Genomic DNA, 25,191 nt, shown 5'->3' with positions numbered 1-25,191 from the left:
GAACCATTTTCTGTTCCCTAAACAAAACAATGTGAATAAAATCTAATAGCATGCCTTTTGTCATTTATTGATTATATCAAGGTTTAGATTTCGTGTTTCCATATAAAAACTACATAACTATTGTATGGTTACTATGTGAACATGGAAGATATAATTTGACAACAAATCCCCCCAGTAATTATAATTTTTTTTTTTTAATTTCCATATAGTGGACAAGAAACCATTCTATGATCACTGCATAAATGATGGAAGATATTGTCTCTATATTTTATTTATACAGTGATCATGCAATCATTCTATTGTAACTACATATGAGAAGGATGAAGGAATAATCAAATGCAAGCCCTTTCTAGCTCTTTATTTCTATTTAGCCCCACTATCATATGAGAATAGCTCACTCTTTTTGCTTAGACTGTTGAATGGTATTAAGGATACCAGGCAAAATACCCTTCTTGAATATCCTTTCGAATTCCCAGATCTTTAAGCTAAACAAGGCAAAGATTGTACGGCACTAGGCATGTAACATTACATACATGACATATATAAATTACAATTAGAATTTGTATGCATATTAAAATATTTACTACCATCAATCAAAGTTTATGCACAAATGCACATATAGAAGGAAAAACATAATCAAAAATTATAATCACCATATCTTAATTACAAAAATTCATCAAAAATTTGTATATTATTTGTGAATTCATGTTAAAATTACAATTTGAAAAATAAAAAATATTTAATATATGATTATTACATTGCTGAAGGTTGGCTGCTCCATTTTGAAAATTTGATTAATCTGGCAGAAAATCCTGTAAGACAAAGTAGTTCAATGGACAATTCTTTTTTCTGTTTCTTTTCCATTAGAAAGTTTGTTTCTCAACAATTAAAAGATAAAGACTATAATTATCATTAAATAGATGAATAATAGTTGAATAATGGGGATTGTTCAGTCTCAATCACCAAAATTTAGATGCTTCATGTCTTTTTGGAGAAAGATGGATTATTTTGGGACTCGGTTGGAGGAGGGGGGCTGAAAAATGATCAAAGTCTTGGGCTGAGCACATCTCGAGCAGTCAAAAACCCAGTTAAGAGCCCGCACTCTTGAGCTTGCCCGGCCCATTAAAAGCCACGGCCCACCATCGGAAGCCGTTTCGTGGCGCCCGACTGATCGGACGGCTTGGATTCACCAAGATCCGGTCCAAATCCGATGACCCGAAATTCTACGGCCACGATCGCTTCTCCCCGCGGCCTTGTTTCTTTTCGGGACTCCAGGTTCGTCCTACCCCTCCTGGTCACCGTTGCTCCCTCTCCCCACCCCGTCACCCCGCCGGCGGCGGTGGCGACGACGGCGATGGAGGTCGCAGAATCGACGGAGTTCGTTCTTTGGATCTCTTCTCTCTAGGTCTTCCACTCAAAACCCTATCTTTCTTTCTCTCTTTCCTCCTCCTCTTCGAGTCCCGGCGGTGATCTTCGTCTCGCGCCGTGATCCCGATTCCAAAACACCCCGTTTTCAAACCCTAGATAGATGTAAACCTAGGTGCTGGGCTTGGGAGTCTGATTGTTCGAGTGGTCCGCGAACTCAGGTTAAGCAGGCATGGCTGAGCACGGCCGTAGCTCGATTCGAGCTCGAAATCCCGGAGCAAGGTTTCAGGGAAGTGGAAGGGAAGGAAAAGATTAAACTTTTACGGCTTTTGGTGGCAGGAGTCGGCATATCGTTTAAATGGGTAACGATGCTGTGGCTTTTTTGAACTTTGGATACGGTTTTAAGAAGTTAATTATTTGAACATGATATCTCTGAAAGGGGGAGTGGGGGTGGAGAGCAGAAAGATTTGATATTCTCTTGTTATTTGTGAGGTCCGTGCCCTATCTTTTAGTAATTTCGGACAAATAAGAATAATCTGTTCCTTTTTTTTCCACTTTGATTTGTTATTTGATATCCTGTTGTTATTTGCGATGTCATCTCTTATTGGAACAAGTTGAATAAGTTTGGTTTTGCGTTGAAACTAGCGGGATATACACCATCTTTAAGTTTATGTAGGAAAATGAGCAGAGGGGGCAGCATTGGATGAGGACGGTAAGGTAGTTGCTCTATATGATGCTCTTAACTATGTCCAAATGCCAATCCAAGGGAGCAATTCAAGGTATACCATACCGTACCGAATTGGATAGTACGGCCGAATCAGTATATAGTACCGGGCATATGCTGACACAGTAATAGAGTGGCATCGGTACAGAGCTTGGTATCGAGACAGCATACCTGAGGGCATATGGACCTGTGCAAGGGTGGGCTTGGTGCTGGTTCTTTCTAGGAGTTTAGTGCACATAATTTGTTGAGGGATTCCTAAGTTGAATGTGTGATATCAATTTATCCAACCAGGATTCTAGGAGTAGCTCATTTGAAGTCAAGGTAATATATGCTACGAGGCTATTCAATCTCTTTCCTTGGGTGCCATTTTCAAGAGAATATCATGCAGCATAAGTTATCTGATGTCTGATCTATTTGCATTGGATATGGTTCTCATGATTATGGATTTCTGAACTCCATGCTAAATAAAGATTTGCTAGATTGCCTATAGATTTTCACATCTTCTATCAGTGTTGTGTTTTTCCCCCCATTTTGGTTCTTGCTAGCATCCTATTTAATCCATCTGATAAAATTCTTTTAGGTCACCTGTATGCATGGTTTAGTTTCTTCATCGTCAGCACTGTGTGAGTTAAGCGAAAGGAGAGATTGTGTGAACTCAAACAAGATGGTGATCTTGAAGATCTTGAGTGGCATGAACTGGAGGATATGTTGTTACTGCTCGACATTCCCATTACACTAAAAGCCCAAGTGTGAAATATCCACACTAAAAGTGTAGGAAGCACAGAGAAGACATTGGAGCTCCATGAAGCATCCCAAACGAGTGAATTAAGGGGTGAAAAGCAATTAGAAGTAGATTTTTTGGCAGCAAAAGGAGGCAGAGCATGATTCAGAAAGAAAGTACTAAAACTTCGTTGTAAGTGTGCTACTCTGACAAGCCTGTATCTGAACCAGGCAAAGATGCAGCTAGGTCAGAAAATTATCAGAATGCAGCAAGCATGGTGAATTTGTTGGGGTTGTTGCAAAAGACCAGTACAACTGTATCAGAAGGTGGAAGACAATTAATACGGGCTACTCCAAATAAGGAAGTAACTACACAAGAACTTCAAAGAGGCATAGAAAATTTCAGAAACAAAGTGAGAGAACTGCTACAGCCGAAAAGCAAAAGAAAAGAGAATCATTGGTTCAAAGTACTTCTCTTGGAATAAAAGAACTTTCCTGAATAATCCTTTACACTTGTGTTAAGAAAAGCTGAACAGAAAATCATGTCTCACTCATTTGAAGTTTTTGTTGGTTGGACTTACTCTCCATGTATGTGTATGATGCAAAGATAACTAAAAACAACTAGAAATAGAAATTCTGTACATAGGATATCTAACAAAACATGTCATACTTCTGCCTCTCTTCTTTTCCTTTTTCTGCACAAGTATATGTTGTTCATCAATATATCTTTGCTCCATTTTAAAAGTTCTCCTTGTGGAAATGGAAGCGGGTTCTGGTAGTATGGCTGAATTCTTGTGAAAGATGTCTCAGTTGTTTTGTAAGGGTTGGGGATCCACAGTAGAAAACACCTACAGTCCATAAATTATGAAGTGCATAAATAATTCAAATGCCCAGATTACTTGAGAAAATCTTACCTATATGAGAAGACTTGTGGGTATTGGCTAAGTCTGAGAACACTTTCCTCCAGTTTGGCCTTGCAAAGTGGGTCCGAATCTGTCATGAATGAGTCAGAAATAAGAATATGTATTCTTTTGCTTGATTGCACCAAAATTATACCTGAAAGATAATTACCCGATTGCCAGAGATGATATCAACATCATTCTTGGCAAGTTGTATTGACTGAACCATTGCAATCAGAGCTGACCTTGCATCACCTTCTTCATACACACTGGTCAAATAGTTGTGCATTTCTATAACATTCTGCAATGGCCAAACACTTTTAACCAGTTAATCTGCAAAGGAAAATGGAACTGCAGAGTAGAGGGTAAAGGAAGCAATAGATTTTCTATGAAGTACATTATCATCATTTTCTGCCACATCATTCATGACACCTTTAAACCATTCAAAGGAACCTTGTTCCCTTGTCACCCAATAAAAGTAAGCTCTTCCCGGACCATTTCCTTTCATGTTGTTTACATCTGCCTTGTGTATATTCTGTATTTCCTACATCAGTGTCAAGCTTGTTAGTGGTGTTCTTTTTGTTTAGTGATATCTTTTATACACTCAAAACAGTATTGCATATAACTTACCTCATTTGACTTCAGATTGTTGAGGAGATCCTTTAGTATGCTGATAAATGGAGTTGCACCAATTCCGAGCCCGATGAGCAAAAGAATATCATATTTTTTGTAATTTTGAGCTGGTGAACCATAAGGCCCATCTATCAGGAGCTTTGGGAATCTGCAAGAGAGTTCTATTACTATGGGAAGCTGGGGGGTTGCTGAAATTTCGCGCAGAGTGAGTTGGTAAAAACAATAATATATTTTCTGCTCACCTAGTTTCTTGAATTTGAGCATCTGCTGCAACTGCTGTTTCAAGTCTAACTAGGTTGGCCTTCTTAGACACAACTTGAGACTCACAAACCTGTATCAGAGAAGTTTGCTTTAGTTATTCTGGCCTTCATAATTTAGTATTCCCTAGAATTTCAAGTTGCTTTTATTGACTTGACCTAACCTTTCCAAATAAATTCCTAAGCTCTGTTGTCCAGTCTCCCAAGGTCTGGATATGAACACTCAAGTAGTCATCTCCTGGTGCAGAAGTGATGGAGAAGGGGTGCCTGTTAAAATCAAATTAGAAGCTGAATACAGGAAAATTATAATTGAGACATAATATCTTGAGAGCTGGTTAACATATACCATTCGAAGGGTGAGACATCTGGACATTTGACATACAGGTACATTCCACTCTTATATTTGAACCCTGGTGGCTTTTTCATATGTATTGAAAGCACATTGCCTGGATATATTGCTGCCTGTTGATTTGACAGTGAATGTTCATTCTCCTACTACTTGAAGTTATATATATCATGATGTGTACCTTACCTTAACAATGCTCACACGATAGTTTCTCTCACGAAATTTTCTGATTAGTCTTTCACAGGCATAAAAGAGGACTGGAATTGATAGGTACATCCATGTCTGCACAAACATTAGATTTTTGCTTCATATCATTGATGTTTGCTGATAATGATGGGGATATTTGTGTACCACAGAGAAGGCATGGCCCTACCGTCTTCTTGTACCATTCCCTAGTGAGATAAATGAAGTAGGAATGCACAAGAAGGAGGACATACACAAGCACCAGAAGATGGTGCGCATACCAAAATGCATTGAATCCAGCCAAATGGTGCAGAGGTGATGGCAACTTCACCACACTTCTCCTGAAAGAATGTGTTGCTAGGGTGAAAGAGAATATCATTATGATGACCATGAGGACACCAGTGACCCCTGGAGCGCTGGATAATAGAGTTAAATATGGGGGTTGCTGATAGCTGAAACTGGGTCCTAATAAATTAATTAATTTTGGCTTTGGGCATGTGATTAATCTTGGAAAATCACATGCTACATGAGCAATTGTATGGATAACAATCCCAATTGTGATGGCCAATGCAATTGTCTGCAAAAGATGGCAAATCGAAAGATAAATAAATATTGTGTTAAAGATCTTTTCAGTAGATTTGGTGGTGGAAGGGCCTCCTTACCTTGTGGAAGTTAATGTTGTCATCAAACGGGATGACTGAACTAAATGCCGTTGATCTGAGCCTTGTAAGAGTGTTTCGACAAACGGGAAGGAGAATGAGTGCCATGTTCAGTTTCAGGGTCTCTGCTGCACCCTTGGCTACACAGACACAATAGCCCATCACTTCATATGCTGATCTCCTCCTGTACTGGAAGAATTTCCATAGAAATAGTTCTATGTTCAGTGCCAGCCATAGCGAAAGAACCCATATCCTCTTCCAGTTCTCATGAATGAAATCTGCTGTCTTGCCGACACTTCTGTTGATTGGGTTTCTGTACCACTTTGGTATCATTGTTCTTGCAACGCTACGACTACATTTGACTATTTTCTCGTTTCCCTGTGAGTTCACCATCCCTCGCAGCAATGTTTCAAGCTGCCAAATCTGGTGAAGTGATCGATAATGGTAAGTATCACTCTCTTTTATCTGCTAGATCTCATGTTTGAACAAATTTGGCAACTTCCAAAAATTATTGGAAATTATAACAGGTTTCTCAGTACCTCAATATAGCCAAGATGGTCAGGATCTAGTTCCTCCATTATGAGGGCAGCATAGGTTGCAGCGTGCCCCTTCAATGTTGCAAGTTTGTTTGCTGAGGCGCTCAAAATGATGACCTTTGAATGAAGACAGAGATCTAAATCAATATTTTACCCCAAATCTTAACTGATAAAAGCATTTCTGGACAGGGAATTGACAGTAATTTAAAGTATTTCAACTGCAGACCTCTTTCACCTCATCTTCTGTAAGTTTTCCATCACCATTCTTGTCGCACCTAATGCAACAGATCAGCTCGCATCATGTAATAACTGCATTGTCAAGTGCTGAAAAAGAGAGAGGAAGGAGATGATTACATGTCGAAGAATATCCGTAGGGAGGAATCAAAGTTTTGATCTGTCATCTCTTCCCAGAACTCCTTTAATTTATCTTTTGTAATTCCATTCTCTGGTTCCAGGTTCCTCCGTCTTGCTAAGGTGACAAAAAGCTCCCCAGCAAACTCCTTGGAATCGCCCATCCCTTTCAAAGAGGAATTCAGCTTGAATTTTAGAACCACATAGCTCAAGTAGATCTTTCAATCTAGTTTCCCGACTTTGACTAGCTGTGGTTATTTATATGCAATGGTAGATTTTGCCAAGGCATGCAAGCTTTAGTTATCATTGATGTTGAGCTAATGATGTTTATGCTGTACTCGGTTAAGAACCTTTTCTCCTCAGAAATACTCTTCATTCGTGCATTGCATTAATATAAATTTCCATAACTGTCATAAAATGGTTGCCATACTGCTTCTCAAATCTAATTTTCTTACTCTAGTGGTTATGATCTAGATGATTATAGTTGCTGTCTATTTTGCCATAATATAACAATACAAGAAGCTGCAGTGACATTATGGACCAATATGCAGGTTGATGCAAAGGGATACTGTGTATACAAAATAATTCTCTAACATCAAATAGTTTTCATGTTGCGGTTGGTTCTATGAGTGTATTGAGAACCGTTTGTATGAAATATTTTCTTTTTATTGCTGTGCAGGATCTCAGAAGTATGTTCATGGTGGATGACCTTTGCTTTCAATTAAAATTACTGAGAAAGAGGAAGACTTGCATGAAGCAAAGGAGAGACTAACCAATGCAGCACCCAAATTTCTCCTTGGGTAGCCTACCATTGACTGCAAATTGGTGGAACCGCTTCTCCACAGCCTTCCAGCCGTCCTCCTTCCTGCCCGTCGTCTTATCGAGAAAGCGAAGGCCCTTAAGCCCCAACTCCGCACTGGACTGCATCCTACGCAAGCCCTTCCCAGCTGGGTTTCTCACCGCCTCCCTGGTGGACACCTGTGATGAGAGCCAGTTCATCTCTTCCTCCTCGATCTTCGAGGGCTGCAACATTAGGGTTCTTGCAAAGCTTCGCTGTGGTTCAGGTTTCGGAGGTTTTGGGCATGCCAGATTGGCTACAAATGCAATTGGAGCTTCAGGATCCGATCGGTCTCCAATGCTGTGAATTTGGACGCCCTCAAGCTCATGCGCCGAAGAATTGGCGAGCAGCACATCAACATATTCATGTGATGATCCCATTCTTTTAATCCTAATTGGTGCTTGCAGAGCTCAAGAGAACTCTCTCCCTATGGAGGTGTTGTAGGCTTCAGAGGAGGGGGTTTGGGCGGGTAGAGGATGGTTAAAAAGAGCGAGGAAGTTATAGCCGTTAGGGGTGGGGCCGCAGCGCTGCGGTGCGAACAGCTAGAATCTTTCCACGCTCGCATATTGTATGATATGCGGATATGGATCTGCCGTCCATGTTCTCACGTTAAAGCATCTCGTCCGCAGGTAATCAGCCTCCTGTTTATAGACGGACGGCCATCTATTATCCGCACAGAAATCTCTATGCACGCACCCGTAATGTTTGCCATATCTGATACACGGTTGATGGGTGGTGCTTTTCTCTTCAATATCTCGTTGTCCGAGATCTCGTTTTCATCTCCACACAGAGTGATTTCACCCTTCTGATTGGATTCCAGTGAAGAATGTAATGCTTTCTGATTAAGTGATCCAAGCGATCTTGACCGTCAATTTAAATAGAAGCCTTATGGCATGCTCCTTTTGAGTCACCTATGGGTAGAACCAAACTTTTGCACCACCAAGGGAAGCTTATAATTTGTTACATCCAATGGGTTGGCAAATGCTTGAGATATATCTTTTTGAAACACCATCCTCTACAAGGCTTATGTTCAGTGAGTGCATGTCCTCATGACCAAATAGCATGATCCATGCGTGATATTGAGGCGAACTGAGAGGTTTATTGCTCTTTCTAAATCTCATTGTGTTGATCGCTATCAACTAAATCAATTGCATTGAAGCATCGAAGGGTGTTATTGTGTCATTAATAACTTCACAAAGCATGGATCATATATTAGAAATTAGTTCCTTTCAAACTCTGTTGATGTGGAGCCACCTTTTCTAATTAATTGTAAAACACAAGAAGCCTACATGATCATGAAAAACTAACTAAAAATTAAAGAGAAGATTCTCTTCTTTGATGATTGAAAAGATCGAAAGGATATATCGGTAAATGATTTAGGTAAATGCTAGCATAAGCCACCCGCATGATTTGAGTTTGAAGTCATGCGATCTGAGTTTGAAGTCATGTCCACCACATGATAGAAGTTAGTGTTTCGTGTGTATATGCTGTTTAGTGATGTAGCATGGCAGTTCATGGGATCACAGTTTTGAAAGCTCGTTGGTTGCTACTTACTTCAAGTAAAATTTTGAAGTAAACTCATACACAAAATATTGCGGTCGTGTTAAAAGTTGAATTGGATGTTAGAATTATGAGCACCTTTTTTCTTTTTTTTTTCTAAAAATAAAGTTGTTTTCTTCGTTTTTGTTTTACCTACTTTACGTGGAATGCAAGTTTTTACTTTGACGATAATATAATCGATGCTATCCTTGCACAGCATGAGTCGCCATCATAATATCTAAGCTATCTATAAATTTCTTCGATATTTGTTTATTATGGAATCTGCCTTGCTCAAATTCCTAATCATTAGACTGTATCCTACCTAACATTAGAATCAATAACTAGAATTTAACAATCAAGTGGCCAGTTTAATGGGAAACCTAATTCAACTGATTAACAAGTTTGAGTGCGGAGTTTAGAAATACTTTGCTTGTTTATATAGTGAACTAATTATTTTAAAGAAAGAAAATGGTGCAAAGCTGTTCACAAATGAGATGCCACGATCAGTTCCAAAGGAATACTCATACATGGTATCCTGGTCTTGTAAAGATTGCATAATCTCTAACATCTCCATATTGCATGGTCTCTAACATTGCCATTCTTAATTTGCTTGCTTCATCACCTCTTCTAAACCATAGAGAATACCTGGCCATACTTGTATGGGCTATTCAGCATGTCATAGTCGTATAACAAGTTAGATATCCGAGCACGCATCTATATGTAGTTGTATCATGAATAAGCTATTCGTACGAGGAGAAGCAACATGAATAAGCTAATCGTACGGGGAGAAGCAACACAAAAGGTGGGACTCCTTTCTTCTCCGAAACGTGCGTTCCATTCACGACATGATTGCCGTGAGAAAATGAACAGGATAAACAACTCTTGTTGTCCTATACCCCAATCCATTTGCCAACTTATTAACACCGCTATTTTTATTGCACAGATGGATGTTGGGGCAGTTCAGAATGCTAAATTCTTCCTTCGCACTATAGGTTCAGGTGGTATCTTTTGCATGAAAAAATTATTGATCTTTTTTCATGACATTAACTATTAGATCATACTTCGCATAGATCTCAAAGCACTCTGAACTTTTCTCTTCCATCTGTCTACGTAGATCTTGTAGTGGCTATTACATGATCAAACGGTGCACATTGCCAAAAAAAAAAAAAAGAATCCTTCTTTCTTGCAAAAGATACAACCCGAAATCCTAAACTTTAGCATGGTGGACTTAAAGCAGGTAGACGGGACTTGCTCTCAAACTACATCATACAACCTAATGAAAGCCAACAGTAGGTCGACCAACTTTTCAGGTAAATGCCAACTTAACGAACACATACATATTAAGAAATTGATTGGTGAGATATTTAGGGCAAATCGTCCTAGTTTGACTGCCATTATACTATTATTATCTATAACATTCTTCATTTCATTTTATAAACACTTCAATGCAGGGATGTAAACGGGCCGGGCCCAGGCCGGAGTCTAAGAAAATTCTATAGGGTTGGGCTGAAAACTGGGCCGTAGGCCTGCCCTACTTAGATGGGCTAAGGACTCAACTAAGGGCTGGTCAACAGGTCCTAAACGTATATGACAATTAGCTAAACAAAGATTAAAATGCTTGCAAATAAATATAGTGCTTTTAGACTAAATTTCCTAGCCCCTCAAAATCCAAACTGGCAACACCATTCTGGTGCCTCAATCCTCCACAAACGTCACCTAAGCTTTAAGATAAATGCCAGCTAATTGAAGGTATAGGTAGTACAAAGTGGTCATTGGAAAGAAAAAACTGAGAATAAATGAAGGGAACAAAACTACAATCAGGCTAATAAAACCATAAAAAAGTGCTTTGAGTACCAATTTTCCTGATCCCCCCAGGATTTTTTTTTTTTTTTTTTCTGAGGTGCAACAGAGGAAGTGAAAAAAACACTTCCCCCAAAATTTATTGGTGATAAAAGTATATATACATGAAAGATACAGAGTTTGGTAAAACAAAAGTACAATAGGATGTTTAAAGAGATAACATCGGAGGTGAGAGAGAGGATATGAGACTGCATGAATAGTTGAGTTTCTTTTGAGGAAGATGCGAGAGTTTTCTTTCATGCCAAATCTGCCAACCGAGTGCAATCATCAACTGATGTCAAGCTCTTCTAATTGTGGGCTGGATTTCATTGAGCTCCAAATTAAAAAAGATGGTTGTTGAGAAGACTTAAGCCCAAGATCCAAACTTCAAACATGATTCTAGCCCCTTGATCTTCCATATAAATGATAACAGTTAGCTCCTCTCCACACTCATCTTTTTTATTTTAGAGCTTAGGAAGGAAAGACACTTTCCAGTATGTTATTATAAGGAATTTAAATTGAATTGTCTCTATATGATCACATATATACGCACCGTTCTTTCTTTTGGGTAAACAATTGCTCCATTCTTCCTCAGTGTCCAATTGACCCAGTTGATGAGACTAGTGACTCAGCCCAAGCCTAAGCCTATTTAAGAAGTCGGCTTCATTTACATATGAGCTTGTTTTCATGATTGCAGATGTTTTTCAGACCAATTTCATCGACATTTTCTTAAACATCCTTGCTATCTCTCACTAGTAGTATATAATGATGGCATGCTACATCAACTCTAGGATCATAAGTTTGAGAGATGGATACAGTTTCTTCCCTTTCGCAATAGCCAATCCTGATATAGAAGAAATAGAATAAATTTATAATAGAACAGTTTCTGAAAATCAAACTGTTTAGGTGCTTCTGTGGTTAACTGTTTCAGAAAAATATCTGAAATTTTTTTGAAAGATAAAGTTTCTGAATACGTTAATCTGAGCAGTGGTGTATGTGCTTTATTATAACAAAAGTCCACCCATCAACACAGAGATTGTTTTTTTTTTTAAAAAAAAAAATCCTATTTAGAAACTACGCTTTACTATCATGTAATGCTCATAAACGATTTAGAGTGGAAAAAGTATTTCATGGATGATGTAACTGTGAGAACAGATGAAATGTCTGGGATATTCCTTTGTTGTCTTTCCCCCCTTCTCCTTCTTATTGTCATCTTTTTTGCTATTTTTTTACATCAAATTGCGCGTTCTAAAGCAATGTCCATGACTCATTCAAGAGAAAGAAGCATTTGATCAATGACTGATTAAGATGAATAGGATCTTTAGTCCTTTTAACTGAACAAATGTTAACGGTGTGTCTGCTTTATTTCGTCCTGGAAATTTTATGTCAATTGTGCACCATTCAATACCTTAGAAAGTACGGATAGAGGTTATGATATTTGAACTTTGCAACTCGCAAGGAAACAAAAAAAAAAAATGTTGGTTGCGACATAGCAGCCTCATTTTCTTGAAATTTGCTAGACCGCAATGGAATAGCTTATGGCTATTTTGGAATTCTATTAACTCATACTCAGGATGCAATTTCAAGTATGATTTTAATTAGACAATGGCTAAATTGGAGTACGGCGACACCTTGGTTCATATCGATAATTGGAGGTTTCTCATGAAAGCATTACTAGTACTAATTTTTTTATTAATTAAAAAGTAATGATGAGAAAAGCATCACCAATTAGAATTATCTCGAGTTTACATCAAAGAAACAACATGCCCAAGATTTTAGCCAACAAACTCCTATAAATATTTAGGATAAATTTAACTAGTGAGTGCTAGCAAAATTGGTTTTTGATTACTACTATTGGTTAGAGCATCCTCTAAATTGCACTTCTAACTCATTTCTTAGCTTGATTTCCTGTAAAAAAAATACCTGTTGAGAGGCATCCATAATACAATATAATATTGTAGCATATTTTAAGGATGGATTTACTTGTTAATTTGCCTCATGCCAAAATCCTAGCCATAGATTTTATTTCAAACCTTCAGTTAAGGTTTTCATATAATTTTAGCCTAAAACGTCCAACTCAAAACTAACTATGAACCTAGTCCGCAAGCACCCAAAAACCATTCAGACGGAATCAACGTAGGTACTACAAACTATTAAGTCATTTTTTTAGGGACCAACAAATAATTCTTTTCATTAAAGTCGGCACTGTATGGCGGATGTGCGTACCGTTGGTTTGAAACTTTTTTTTTTTTTTTTTTGGTACTACGGGGACTAAAGAATTATTTTTTAGGTGATCTATGTGAAGTCGTTTACGGATGCCGACTTTATGCGAAATGGATACGTGGATTTTGGCGCTTGCGGCGCTTGCAGAAAATCTAATGCCCATCCATATATGAGGTCGTCCAAAACGCGTCAATTAGGGACCGGAAAATAATTTTTGAAATTGTTGAGTGGAGCTACGAATAATTTTCTCGTAGCATATCCTATGGAAATACTACCCTCGCATTGCGGTCTTTATATTGGATTCAATAACTTCGTAACTTTGATGGGGTTCCGAAGTTAGGCTAGTGAGGTATCCGAGACCATTATGATTGCTTCATATGGGGTAGCTAGGGATATTTGAGGTTCCTTTTCTGCTGCTTTAGCGCCAAGATATGTATTCACATTCTAGGAGCTCCCACCTCTTAGCTACTTTAAAGTGAACTTTGATGGCAGCCTGTCCGCTGGTGGAAGAGGCACGAGTGTTGCCTTTGTGATTAGGGATCATGAGTCTAGGCTGATTGTGGCTTGTAGGCGACGCACCTTCGAGTCATCTATCATAAGAGCGGAGTTCAGGGCAGCATAGGAAGGTGTCTCCTATGCGAGGCAAGTTCTGGAGGCCTAGTGCGTCATTCTGGAGGGGACTCAGTGGAGAAGGTAGAGTGGATTCTATATGAGAGGCCAGGGGTCTTCGACCATCCGCTTCTAAAGGACGTCAGGCAGTTATTACAGAAGTGTGTTGTGTTCCAGATTGGCCATGTATTTCGGAAGGCGAACAAAGCTGCTGATTGGGTCGTCTTCTTTGCTGCTTATCATTCTAGAGAAATTTTGTGGACCCATTGTGTACTTGTTTCTCACTGTTGTGGAGTATTTTAGCTTTTTACTCTGTTTACAATGTTTGCGCGCGATTAGTGTGAGCGGCCGGTTTACCCAAAAAAAATTATATAATAACTTCGTCACTTTTAAGTAAACCAAATTTTCCTTAGGGACTTCGGAATAAGTTTCTCCTTGCGAGGGAGCCGACGCTCATCTCTCCAATCTCGTCTTCCTCTTCTATTTTTTTTGGTGCTTCCTCCGCTTCCTCTCCCTTTTCTTCTTCTTCTCGATCCGTGGCGACCGACCACCGCTTTGCCCAAATCCGGAGCCATCTGTGAGAGTTATAGCTTCGCCTCCAGCCGAGAGCTGGTCGCGGGTCCGAGCCCTAGCTCTCCTTGATTCCTCTAGTTGTTGGGAATGAGAAGCAAATCCCAGTCCTCCTCCGTTCTTTGTGCTTCTATCCAGGTTCCCGTCTCTCCTCTCTTCTCTGAGTTCTCTCTCGATTTTGGATTCGGAAGTCGAAGATTAGATAAAATGGCCTGTTGTTCGATTTTTCCTTTTTTTTTTTTGTTGGGGAGGGGGGGAGCTAGGGCATCTCCGAATGAGGGAAATTTCGCTCCTTTCGGCCTTGTTTTCTTCCACCTAATAAACCAGATTTCGAGTTCTTGATTTAGGGCTTACTGATTTCCTTTTTTTCTCTACCCTTTTTGGAGTTGTCGTTGTTTGTGTAAGCGACCGGGCTCTGTGGAGATGATCTTGTTGGAAGAGAAGCTCCTCACAGGCACCTCTTTTGATGGAAATGGCTCAAAAATTTGATCTTTTCTCTTCAAATTGAGAGTTTGAATGGATATTTTGATCTCTATGTTGTGTTTGTTATCGTCCATTTTTATACTTTATACGTTTATATTTTTAAAAATTCAAGAGAGCTGGATAGGTTTACTTATTGGTAGTACGAAGGGGCTAGATTGCTTGTTTTCTTTAGTTTTGAAGTTGTGACAGATTCAGCATGAGTTTTGAAGGATGAATATGTTCCGTCAGTCGATTAGATACTTGCGATTTTTTTTTTAGAATACCGTCTACGTGTATGGCAATGATTCTCTTGGACTTTAGCGTGTGAGGTTTGTGACTGGAACCATGATAGGAAGGAATATATGATGCGTGATTGCTAGGTCCATAAACAATAATAGGAAGAAATTTGTGTTCCCTCCATAAATTGCGAAAAGAAATACTCATTGGAAATGTTGTTTTCTTGATTTCCAGGGTTTATATTCTACTTTATGTTTAATTAAGAGTGATTCTTTAAAATAACATGCATTTTGATTCCATATCGATTAATATGTGTTAGCTTACCTTTTCTTGTTGTTATGGATCTTCCATGCTTGCAGATATATGTCTTCCTGTTACACATGGTGCCATAAGCATGCTAGTATGGACAAGATGCAGCCTGTAGTTTTAGGTTGCAGATTTTATGAGGTAGGTGGATTTCATGTATACTGGTAACTAGTGAACTTTGGAGCAATGAACCTGCTTATGGGTAGCCTCAGGGATTTACAGTCTCTTGCTTCATGTTTTTAACAGGCATTCTGTTACTATTTTCAAACCCTATTCTGCAGCACGTCAAGTTACATCACAGTTCAGCACATATACATCTTTTAAAAGATCTCAGAAAATAGAGCACAAAGGTCTTGCTAAGGCCTTGAAAATTTTGGATCTTGTATTCCCCAAAACCAGTAAGGATGAAGGAGATGCATGCCATCATCGCCTCATACAAGGTTGCATGCAGGATATTCTGGAAGTTGGTCAAAGAAGCCGCTTGATACCTGGTAAAATCACTAAGCATAGTAAGTCAACTGATCTGATTCAAATTGTCCCTGACAAGAGTCCTCTGAGTAATGATTCTGCATGTTGGAGGACTATTTCATCAAAGGAGGGGCCTTTCTTGTTGTTTCTTGAATTACACAAGAGAGGAATTAACATGGATGTGTCTATATTTTCTTCTATTATGAGCATCTGTGCATCTACAGGGGCTCTTGACACAGGGGTGCAGCTTCATGCTCTCTTAGTGAAAAGGGGTTATGATATGTCTACACCTATTGGGAGTTCATTGATCAGTTTATATTCCAAGTGTAGGCAACTAGCCAATGCATATCAAGTTTTTCAGATGATGCCTTTGAGGAACACTGTCTCATGGACTGCAATAATTGCAGGTTATGCTCAGCATTGGCAAATTGAGACCTGTCTATATCTATTTGTTTTGATGAGACATTCCACATCAAAACCAAATGATGTCACATTTGCAAGCCTCCTGAGTGCATGCACCAGCAGTGGATATCTTGGGCTTGGAAGAAGTGTTCATTGTCTAGAAATAAGAATGGGTTTTGATTTGTATGTCCATGTTTCCAATGCACTGATATCTATGTATTCTAAGTGTGGAAGTATTGATGAAGCTCAATATGTCTTTCAGAAAATTCCATGCAGAGATCTAATATCATGGAACTCCATGATTTCCGGATATGCTCAGTATGGGCTTGCTGAGCAGGCAGTGGATTTGCTGAAAAAAATGGATAAAGAGAGCATAGTACCTGATTCCATCTCTTTCCTTGGTGTTCTTTCCTCATGCCGGCATGCTGGCCTTGTAGAACTAGGCCACCATTGCTTCGATTTAATGCTTGAGCATGGGATAAAACCAGAATTAGACCATTACTCTTGCATCACAGATCTTCTTGGCCGTGCTGGAATGCTTGAAGAGGCACTAGATTTCATTAAGAGAATGCCCATATCCCCAAATGCTGTTATATGGGGCTCACTTCTTTCATCTTGCAGGGTTCATGGAAATGTTTGGATTGGGATTCATGCTGCTGAGAGTCGGATTTTGTTGGAACCAGGCTGTGCCGCAACCTATGTTCAGCTAGCGAATCTGTATGCTAGTGTAGGTTATTGGAATCATGTAGCAAAAGTTCGGAAGTTGATGAAGGAGAGAGGGCTGAAGACAAGCCCTGGATACAGTTGGATAGAAATTGGTAGTAAGATTTACAGGTTTAAAGCAGAAGACAGATCAAACAATCAAATAAGTGATATCCTGACCATCTTGAATTCTTTGGCATGTCACATGGAATATTTGGGCTATATGCCTACAGTTGACTTTGATCTTAGTTAATAAAGGAATTTCTCCATGAATATGCTGCAAATTGTTTTCATTCACATGCGTTGCATTGTGGAAGGCAAATACCAATGTGCGTATTCTGCTTCTGCTCTATCAAACTATGCCATTCAAGATGCCATCTGTTATTACCTATGTGAAATGTTAAACTATCTTATGTAAAAGTCCATTATAATCCATTTGTGGTGAAAAGTCTTTATATAATCACTTTTCTCTCATAAGCCTGACGTTGGATTTTGATATCGGAAAGAGCCGTAGAAGAAGATAAGTTGATGCAAGATTTTTCCCAGACAAAGTTACCAGATACTGCGGAAGTAATGTTACGATTGGTGACTTCTTTTGACTCACATGTCGACAGCATCCAACTATTATTGCTCAACAGTTATGTGACAAGGAAAAGCATGCTATTCACCCAGTTTTCTATATAGGAAAGCTTCGTGAATCATTGACAGCTTCCATGTTTGTGTTGAATTAAATGAGCTGAAAGGAAATGAAGCTATCAGCATCTCAGAGCATGATAAGTCTTTTAAGCACGCATGGTAGGATTCTACAAGAATAGCATGTAAAAAATGTAAAAACGACATGGAAATTCAATTCACAGTTGATATGGTTGATAGAGATACTGATGCTGTGCTAATGGGAATGGTGATGAGAGATGATATGGACACGCTGAAGGAGTTTTGGCAGACACTTTGCACAAGGAAGATATGCATGCAAATTCTAGTGAAAATGCCTCTGTATCAAACCATTAACTTTTTAATAATGCCTCAGGGACAAGCAACTTCCTGAATTAAAACATTGCCTTCTTTGTATTGACTTCTAGGGGAATTATGAATGTTTCTTCCTTGAGTGCTGTACTAACTGACCTTTGAGGCTTGTTTACTGGCTCTCGCCTAAAGTTCTCTGATCATGAACTTGGGACCAAACATTAAAGGATTGATAAATTGCGAGCCAGTCATGAAATGACCTTGAATATCGACAAGAAGACCCTGCATAGAAAGGATAAGCCTTGCTAATTCAGTTGCCTTGTTATTTCTGCTGTCCAAAAAAGTGATTGCTTATGGGGAAATAGCTTTCTGACAAGCTAAGCTGCTAAAGTGTCTTTTCAGGACTAACCTTGAGGGTGATACTATAATCAACACCCGCATGCATATTGGTGCTACCTATCCTGGAACTTGTGAGACAACCAAGGAGATGATAGCTGATGCAAAGTTGGCAGGTACTCTGAATTACTAATTATATTTACTTCATGCAGTCATGGTTCTGCTAGTAAGTGGCTTGTATTCTTGTAATAATGTTTGCTACCTGGATATTCACATTGCACAATCTCTTCAATGCCAACAAACTGTTTCATCTCTCCAGGATAGATGCCAGTCGAGTTGAACAGAATTTCTTGCTTTTTATGCAAGATATGCTCGAAAACTGTTCTTGTTACTGTTTTCTTTTATTAATTAATAGAATACTGAACAAATAGATTTCATGGATGGACATTTGAACGAAATTATAACCTTTATGAAGGTTAACGAATTAAGAGTCCAAGGATACGCAAGGCAATGTTAGGATCAGGTAGTGTATATTATTTGGATGTTCTTATGAATTAAAAGTTTAATCATGGTTGTTAGCAATGTTCTTTAGCAGTCTATTACTCAGAGAGGCTGAATACATTTAAACATTTTTGTATATTTGGAGAAACTGGCTGTGATGGTGTTTAAGTATTTCCTTGTCAAAAACTTAATGCCACAAATTCTGTTGTACCTTGTTTTCTTATTTGCCCGTACTTTCCATGTTACTAGAGTTCCATTGATGCCTGTGTCAATATGGTTCTTAACTGTAGTATGCTGTATCATTATTCTTTTCTTCAGTTATTTATTGTCAAGCATTCCCCCCTACTCTTATTTCCCTAATGATGACCACTTCGCTTCCCTGTTACCTGAAACCATAGTTTTTTTTTTTCCTTTCATTTTTCAGCCTTTTGGTGCGCACGTCATATGAAATATGATTTCCTTTTATTCCTCTTTTGTGGCCATTCTGCATTTGGTTTGGAATCCATTGTGATAATATCAGTTTAGTGATGACAGAACCTAAGAAAGGAAGAATGCATGCTGCCTTAGAGCTTCAAACAAAGAGCTCTAGGACCGGTCTGCTGCTCACTCAACAGGTTATTTCATTAGGAGCAAAGTTGCAAGCTTACAGGGGAGATTTTCTTTGGAATCGTAGACATCACGGTGCTAATTTAGGTAAATGGAAAAATTACAAGATGTCTCAATGTTTTGATGCCTTAAGTTAGGCCAATTTCCTAGCTAATTGGTGATGAAGGTCAGTACCAATGGACAATGGAAGGAGGCTGACACCAGCCTCCATGCCTCATTTGCTCTGCTAAGGCTACCCCAGGTGTTTATCAGCAAGAAATTCAACTTGTGATTTAAGACCAAGTGGTCCAGAGCAACTCTTTCATATTGGAGTTGGAAAGAGTTAGGAGGCTGAGGAACATGGGCAATATTTAATGGAGAGCATTTATCTGCAACCCTGAGTTGTAACCTAATTGTTTTTAGAAGGAACATGATGCAAGATCATGCATGTTCGCAAAAATCTGAAACTCTGGCAGTGCTTTCTGTTGTTGCCATATGGAATCCAAAGTCACAAGTAGGTAGCCATCCCTTGTAGTCTAGAATTGGTTAAGATACTCGGCTCTCACCCGAGAGACCCTGATCTGAGTTCCGGCAACAAAATCAAATTTTTTGTGGCCGGTCAAGAAACACATATATGCTGGTTAGATCGGTGATTTTTTTGTTTTTTGGTGAAGAAGATTGGGGGAATAATAGATGATAAAATCTATACCCCCGTACCTTTGTATAATAGTTTCTCTCTTTTCGGAACTTTTGGTGGTGTTCATCCATCTCAATTCAAGGCCAATATCTGACTTCAAGGAGGTGGGCAGCAAGGGAAAAGTATCTAATTATAAATATCAATTTTCTAGTGCAATTTTTGTGAAGAAAAACTCAAGTAAAACAAATTATTTTTGAATAGTTATAACCATTGTGCTTAAGATTAATGACTGAGTTGCTTGGTCTTGGTTTTCTTTTTCTTTTCTTTTTTTTTTTTGGTAAAAAGGCACACTGCTTCATTAACAAGATAATAGCAGCAGTTACAACATCCATCAATGCCAAAATGCAACCTAAGACAAGATACTAGGTCCCAACAAAGAAAGATGAGTAAATTTGATACACCGATAAAGTGCTCAGAAGTAATTTACAATAAGTCATGATCCTGCTTAAAAATAAGACAGTATGATCATAACGTGACAGAAAAGCAGCCAAAGAACTTGTATAAGATATATTAACTCCAGAGCAGGTACAGAAATCCATATGAAATAAACGGAGAACCCCATAAGTTGCCACCGGCTGTGTACAACACAGGCTTAGGCATAAGAAAACCTGCAAGCCCTTTGAGAAGGTATTGGAACAAGAACTACAACTTGCAGATCAGATGTGCAGTATTGGGGTGGTGCATTGGAACAAGAGCTACAACTTGCAACCAAAACAACCAGAAGCAAATGTGAGAGTTCATGTACATGCCAACCTATCAAATGATTTTAAGTCTATAGACCATATCCCCTACGAACCATAACAGAAAATATCCTGGAAAAAACCCTCCAACCAGGGACTCAGACCACATCCAGTACTTCCTGGAGTATACAACAATGGTTGAAATTCTGAGAAGACATTAGTGAAACTAAAGTTGAACCAAAGAAGAAGAGATCGCAAGCAATTTTGCCAAGTAAACCCCCCTTGTGGCTCATAGCAGGCACTAACATCGCTGTCACAGAACAGCAAATATAAGGATTGTGACTGATACTGGAAAGATAGCTTATACCCTGGGTGTACACCACAGTCTGCAAGTGATTACCACCAGAAGAAGAAACATAATGCAAGTAACTAGAGTTCAGATAAACTTGAGCTCTAGTCCCAGCTTACAATTCAGAATAATGCTGTTTTTCATTACACAAGCGGATAATTTCTTGTTTGATCCTGTAACCCTTGCTGCTCTTTTGAGTCATCTTTGTTTGAGTGATGTAATTACCCACTGATTTCCTTGGCAATGAGTTTCAGAAGAATCGATACTTTTATCAGAAAATGCTTTGTCTTCATTTAATTAGAGCAGCATGAATAATATGGTAAGTTGACTCCCTATACTTTCCTCCACCACAATAATGATATCAATGGGTGATCATCAAATACACAAGAACTCAACAACAAAAGCAATAACCAAACCAGCTGGGTGTCATCGTAACATCTGTTCTTTATGAAACTTGATCCTTAATTTTCTTGCCTGTTAAAAGATTTCCCTTCAAAAGGAACAATAAAGAATTAGCCTGCAACTGAATACATGAACAAAAAGAAATTGCATGGCACAGTTTTTTTTTAAAAAAAAAGAAAAAAGAAGCCATTATCTACACCTCTAGATCGCATCTATGTACATCGCTGCATCAATACATGTGATAGTGCAGAGTGCAACTTCATGTGTGTTTATCATACACAACAATCTGCAAACCTGAGTGATCCTGAGTTCCTGCATACTGCCTAACAAATGCTCTCCTCCACCAGACCTCAAACGCTCTCTGTATGTTGGGACAATCATCACCTTTATTCAGAAAATAATCAAACCACTTCAACAAGATTGTTTGTTGCTGCGCCATTGGCAACGTTAGAATCATTCGACATAGCCCATCCTCCACCACATTTTTATCAAAAATCCTGCATGCGCTCTTCATCCAACCAAAGTCTTCATAGAGAGCTTCCAACCAAGTCCGCAGCAGAGAAATCCTTGCATCCTTGGATACCAAGATTTGGCCTCTGCCAATTGCAACGCACAGCTGAGCAGTAATCCTACTAATCTCATATCTATACATACATGGGATCTTGGAGTGACATCTAGCGAGCTCCGACTGGTCAGCCCACAGAGTAACAAACTCATCGCACATCCTCTTGTTTATCAGAATCTCAACAAGCCATTGAATGTTATCAGCTTCTCGAGCTACCTCGCCCATAATAGCCTTCCGGTCTCGTCGCCCTTCATCAACATTTGCCGCCTCAGACAAACACAGATGAAGAGAGTTGAGACATTTCCGGCAGAAGTGGTAAAGGGTTTCCTTCGGGATATCAATCTTGTTGCCATGGTTCTTGCTCTGATCCCTGTCCTCCCTAAGCAATCCAGATACTAATGCTTTTATTTCTCGCCGAGCTTTCTCATCCTTGGCTTGCAGGACACCAGCCAGAACCCGGAAGAAGATAGCATCAGCACCTGAAGAAGTAGATGGTTCCACTGAAACTCTCTGCAGAACCCTGTTCAGTGGCTCATGGAGCTGAAGCTGGCTGAGAACAGAAATCACCTTCTCCTCATCATCTTCAGACCAAGGAATAACTTCCAAATAATCCATGCATGCTCTGACTCCAGAATCAAACATAATATCCATCGAAACCTGCATGAATTCGCATTCTTTACACCTTTTCTTTTTCCCCTTAAAACTTGTGCATTGATTCAAGTCTTTGGATTCAGTAAACAAGGGTAATTTGACAACAGAAAAGATGGAAGAAGTTGGCACATTACAGTTTGCCATTCTTCAATCGCGCTGTGTTCTTTTTTTGGTTTTCCGACCAAAACAAGGACACAATGTGAATGAAGAATCGCGAAGTTACATCTCGGTCTTCGTTTTTTTTTCTCTTTTTCCTTTTTTTTTTTTTGCTTTTTGAAATTCGGAATAGTTAACTCTATCCCAGAACACCAGCAAAAGTAAGCACTAAAGTTGAAAAGAGAATCGTTGTCACTTTTGTATTAGTTTACAGAGAAGATTACTTGCTCTCTTATAGTTGATAGATCATTTTATCATCATGATAATTGGCAAAAAAAATCCTAAAAATTGCTTCTTTTTGGTTCAAATTGGAATTTTGAAGAAGAAACGGGGTGAGATGGGGTTTTACCTTGAGCAATCCAAGAACCTTCCCGACCGCCTCTCCGGCGAGCCTTCGTCTGAGATCCCGGCAGTACATCATCCCCACCGCCTGCACATAAACCTCGACGTCATCGCATTCGCAGATCTCCACCACCACGGGGGACCCGGGGACCCGGCTGATCCCCTCCAACTTCTCCGCGAAGAACCGGCTCCGGCGGGCGAGCACCTGGCGGTGCACATCCATGGAGAACCGGAAGCCATCGTCGGAGCTCACGGAGAGCTCCACGTCCCCGGGGACCCAGCTCGGGTCCTCCGTGGAGAGAATCTTGGAGATCATCTCCTCCAGCCGGCGGCGTTTCTGGTCGTCAGAGGGCGGAGGCGGCGGCCCACGGCGGGAGAAGTCCTCCTGGGAGATCATCTCGAAGAGGGTGGACGGTTTGGGGGAGAGGAGAGGAGAGGGAGGAGAGGAGAGGGAGGAAAATCTAGGGGACAGCCGAGCGGCGGTGGCGGAGGAGGAGTTGGGGGAAGTGATGAAGCCTTGGCGGATCATGGCGGAGACCTCGCCGGATTTGAGGAGGCTCTCCGTCGCGGCCATGAGAGAGGGAGAGATTGGCTTGGGGGGGTGGGGGGGGGGGGGGGAATTTTGGGAGGTGATAGTAGCACCGGATTTTAGTTGCGGTGATGTGGGTAATACATGTACCGGGAGGTAAGAGGATGTTGGTTCGTCGTATGAATGATTGAATCCGTTAGCGGGAAATGGGGTGTCGGGGATGTAGAGGTGTAGGGTTTTGTAGGGAAACAGAAGACAGATATAGTAACCAATCAGCGGTCGACACGAGAGCGATGTAGTCGGGGATGTCGCGGAATATTGCCACGTCGGTCTGGGGAACGGCTGTCTCATGTTACTGGATGGATAAAAATTTATTGCTTGGATCGCAGTTGGACCGGGTTAAGTTGATATCTAAAGGCATGGGACAGCTAAGTACCTGTTGTCTCATGGCTTTCTCCGCTCTCATTCATTTGTTCTTTTCTTCTTGTTCTTCTTCGTTCTCGGTTCAATTCTTCTTGTTCTTTTGTGGCTGTTGCTTGAAACCAAAAGAACCAATCTCTCGAATTCTAACCTGTCTCTCAAACTAGCTTGTCTTTTCTTTCTATCAAACCCTTGTCACTAGAATAACACAAAAATATAGTATATTATAATAATATTATATTATTATCATTTATTATATTTTAGTAATATATTTATGATAATAGAATGATATAATATTATCATAATATTATTAAAATAAAAAATTTTATATTATATAATAATAATAATAATAATAACAATATGATATTTATAATAATATTTACTAATTTAATAATTAAAAATAGTTTATAATAATATTTTTTGATAGTATAAATAGTTACCAAACAACAAAATAGTATTTTATTAAAATTTCTGCCAACAAAAATTTTATGGCACATACAAAGAGATGTGAAAATCAACAATCTTTCCATTATCATCTTCTAAATCACAAGAAGCATAGTAATGAAAGGAAGCTCGATAATGTAGCGATAGCCCACACTCCAGCAGATTCAATTTAAGATACAAGACCAATGTCCATGGATGTTTGTACCTCGAGAACAATTTTTAGAATAATTTATGTGGACTTTTGCTTTAGTAGCTTTTTTTTTTTTTTTAATTACAATTGCTGCTTATATAGCTCTTGCATAAATACAGCCGATAATGTCAAGAAAAAAGAGATGACGTAGTGATAGAGGGGCAGCTACATAACACATTTAAAAGATCTTTTCCAAATGCTGAGCAACAAAGAAGGTAACCTAGTCAGTAGCTATGTTCGTCTTTCAATAGCCTTTCACAATTCCCTTTATCCTCTCCAAGGCCTGATATCAACAGAACATGATATGTGTGCATATCCATCCTGGTCATCCATGAGTCCTTCCACATGGTGCAGCCTTTGGCCCATCAAATTGATGGTTGTCTACCAGCAAGTGAGATGCATTGTCTCTTTCACAATTTTGGTAATATTAAAGTGTCGAAAGGCATACGCAATCCACTAGTATACAGAAAGCAAATCATCTGTTTGACATTCTTGCTTCTCCACAGTCAAGAT

At 39.4% G+C, this 25,191-nt stretch overlaps 3 protein-coding genes and 1 long non-coding RNA gene across 9 annotated transcripts; 2 read left to right on the top strand and 2 right to left on the bottom strand.

The window, feature by feature from the left end:
• Nucleotides 1–1,253: 1,253 nt before the first annotated feature.
• On the top strand, nt 1,254–8,421 carry LOC148700140 (uncharacterized). 4 transcript variants are annotated; one of them, XR_016398310.1, is made up of 6 exons: nt 1,254–1,727; nt 2,670–4,554; nt 4,846–4,982; nt 5,189–5,214; nt 5,301–6,230; nt 6,314–8,421. It is a non-coding gene; the product is annotated as an uncharacterized LOC148700140 (long non-coding RNA). The 4 variants fall into 4 exon arrangements; XR_016398309.1 differs by having other exon boundaries at nt 4,846–5,214; XR_016398307.1 differs by having other exon boundaries at nt 4,846–6,230.
• Nucleotides 3,525–7,891, bottom strand: LOC103696341 (putative respiratory burst oxidase homolog protein H). Of its 2 annotated transcripts, none has more exons than XM_088710462.2 (15): nt 7,447–7,891; nt 6,677–6,839; nt 6,549–6,597; nt 6,326–6,439; nt 5,790–6,209; nt 5,318–5,704; nt 5,131–5,226; nt 4,945–5,060; nt 4,763–4,865; nt 4,584–4,672; nt 4,339–4,489; nt 4,106–4,252; nt 3,881–4,009; nt 3,724–3,802; nt 3,525–3,657 (listed from the first exon to the last, which is right to left on the bottom strand). In XM_088710462.2, the coding sequence occupies exons 1-15, from the start codon at nt 7,889–7,891 to the stop codon at nt 3,548–3,550; spliced, it is 2,598 nt and encodes an 865-aa protein (XP_088566588.1). In that variant the 3' UTR covers nt 3,525–3,547. The 2 variants fall into 2 exon arrangements, with proteins under 2 accessions (XP_088566588.1, XP_088566589.1); XM_088710463.2 differs by having other exon boundaries at nt 4,106–4,243.
• Nucleotides 8,422–14,176: 5,755 nt separating the features above from the next.
• LOC103696320 (pentatricopeptide repeat-containing protein At2g37320) lies at nt 14,177–18,485 on the top strand. The gene is made up of 3 exons (XM_008777910.5): nt 14,177–14,429; nt 15,350–15,437; nt 15,543–18,485. The coding sequence occupies exons 2-3, from the start codon at nt 15,433–15,435 to the stop codon at nt 17,119–17,121; spliced, it is 1,584 nt and encodes a 527-aa protein (XP_008776132.2). The 5' UTR covers nt 14,177–14,429; nt 15,350–15,432; the 3' UTR covers nt 17,122–18,485.
• Nucleotides 18,486–20,315: 1,830 nt separating this feature from the next.
• LOC103696309 (BTB/POZ domain-containing protein At5g60050-like) lies at nt 20,316–23,748 on the bottom strand. Of its 2 annotated transcripts, XR_602378.5 has the most exons (3): nt 23,103–23,748; nt 21,581–22,603; nt 20,316–21,469 (listed from the first exon to the last, which is right to left on the bottom strand). XR_602378.5 is itself a non-coding variant. In XM_088710544.1 (2 exons), exons 1-2 carry the CDS (start codon nt 23,667–23,669, stop codon nt 21,641–21,643), a joined length of 1,530 nt encoding a protein of 509 aa, XP_088566670.1. In that variant the 5' UTR covers nt 23,670–23,733; the 3' UTR covers nt 20,316–21,640. The 2 variants fall into 2 exon arrangements, 1 of the variants encoding a protein (XP_088566670.1); XM_088710544.1 differs by having other exon boundaries at nt 20,316–22,603; nt 23,103–23,733.
• Between the last annotated feature and the right edge of the window lie 1,443 nt (nt 23,749–25,191).

This window comes from Phoenix dactylifera, chromosome 14, assembly GCF_051530095.1.
Source record: "Phoenix dactylifera cultivar Ajwa chromosome 14, Ajwa_hap1_PhDact_Kaust_v1.1, whole genome shotgun sequence".
In the NCBI taxonomy this organism is placed as follows: Eukaryota; Viridiplantae; Streptophyta; class Magnoliopsida; order Arecales; family Arecaceae; genus Phoenix; species Phoenix dactylifera.
The sequence above is the reverse complement of the archived record's forward strand: the minus strand, read 5'-3'. Positions and strand labels throughout refer to the sequence as shown.

What these genes read in the sequence shown, in the direction of transcription:
- LOC103696341 (XM_088710462.2), bottom strand. Translation starts at nt 7,891, where the DNA reads ATGGGATCATCACATGAATATGTTGATGTGCTGCTCGCCAATTCTTCG. An exon ending in CTACGGATATTCTTCGACAT is followed by an intron (nt 6,598 to 6,676) that starts GTAATCATCTCC and finishes CTGTTGCATTAG; the next exon opens with GTGCGACAAGAATGGTGATG. An exon ending in ATATCATCTCTGGCAATCGG is followed by an intron (nt 3,803 to 3,880) that starts GTAATTATCTTT and finishes CATTCATGACAG; the next exon opens with ATTCGGACCCACTTTGCAAG.
- LOC103696309 (XM_088710544.1), bottom strand. Translation starts at nt 23,669, where the DNA reads ATGGCCGCGACGGAGAGCCTCCTCAAATCCGGCGAGGTCTCCGCCATG. An exon ending in AGGTTCTTGGATTGCTCAAG is followed by an intron (nt 22,604 to 23,102) that starts GTAAAACCCCAT and finishes GAATTCATGCAG; the next exon opens with GTTTCGATGGATATTATGTT.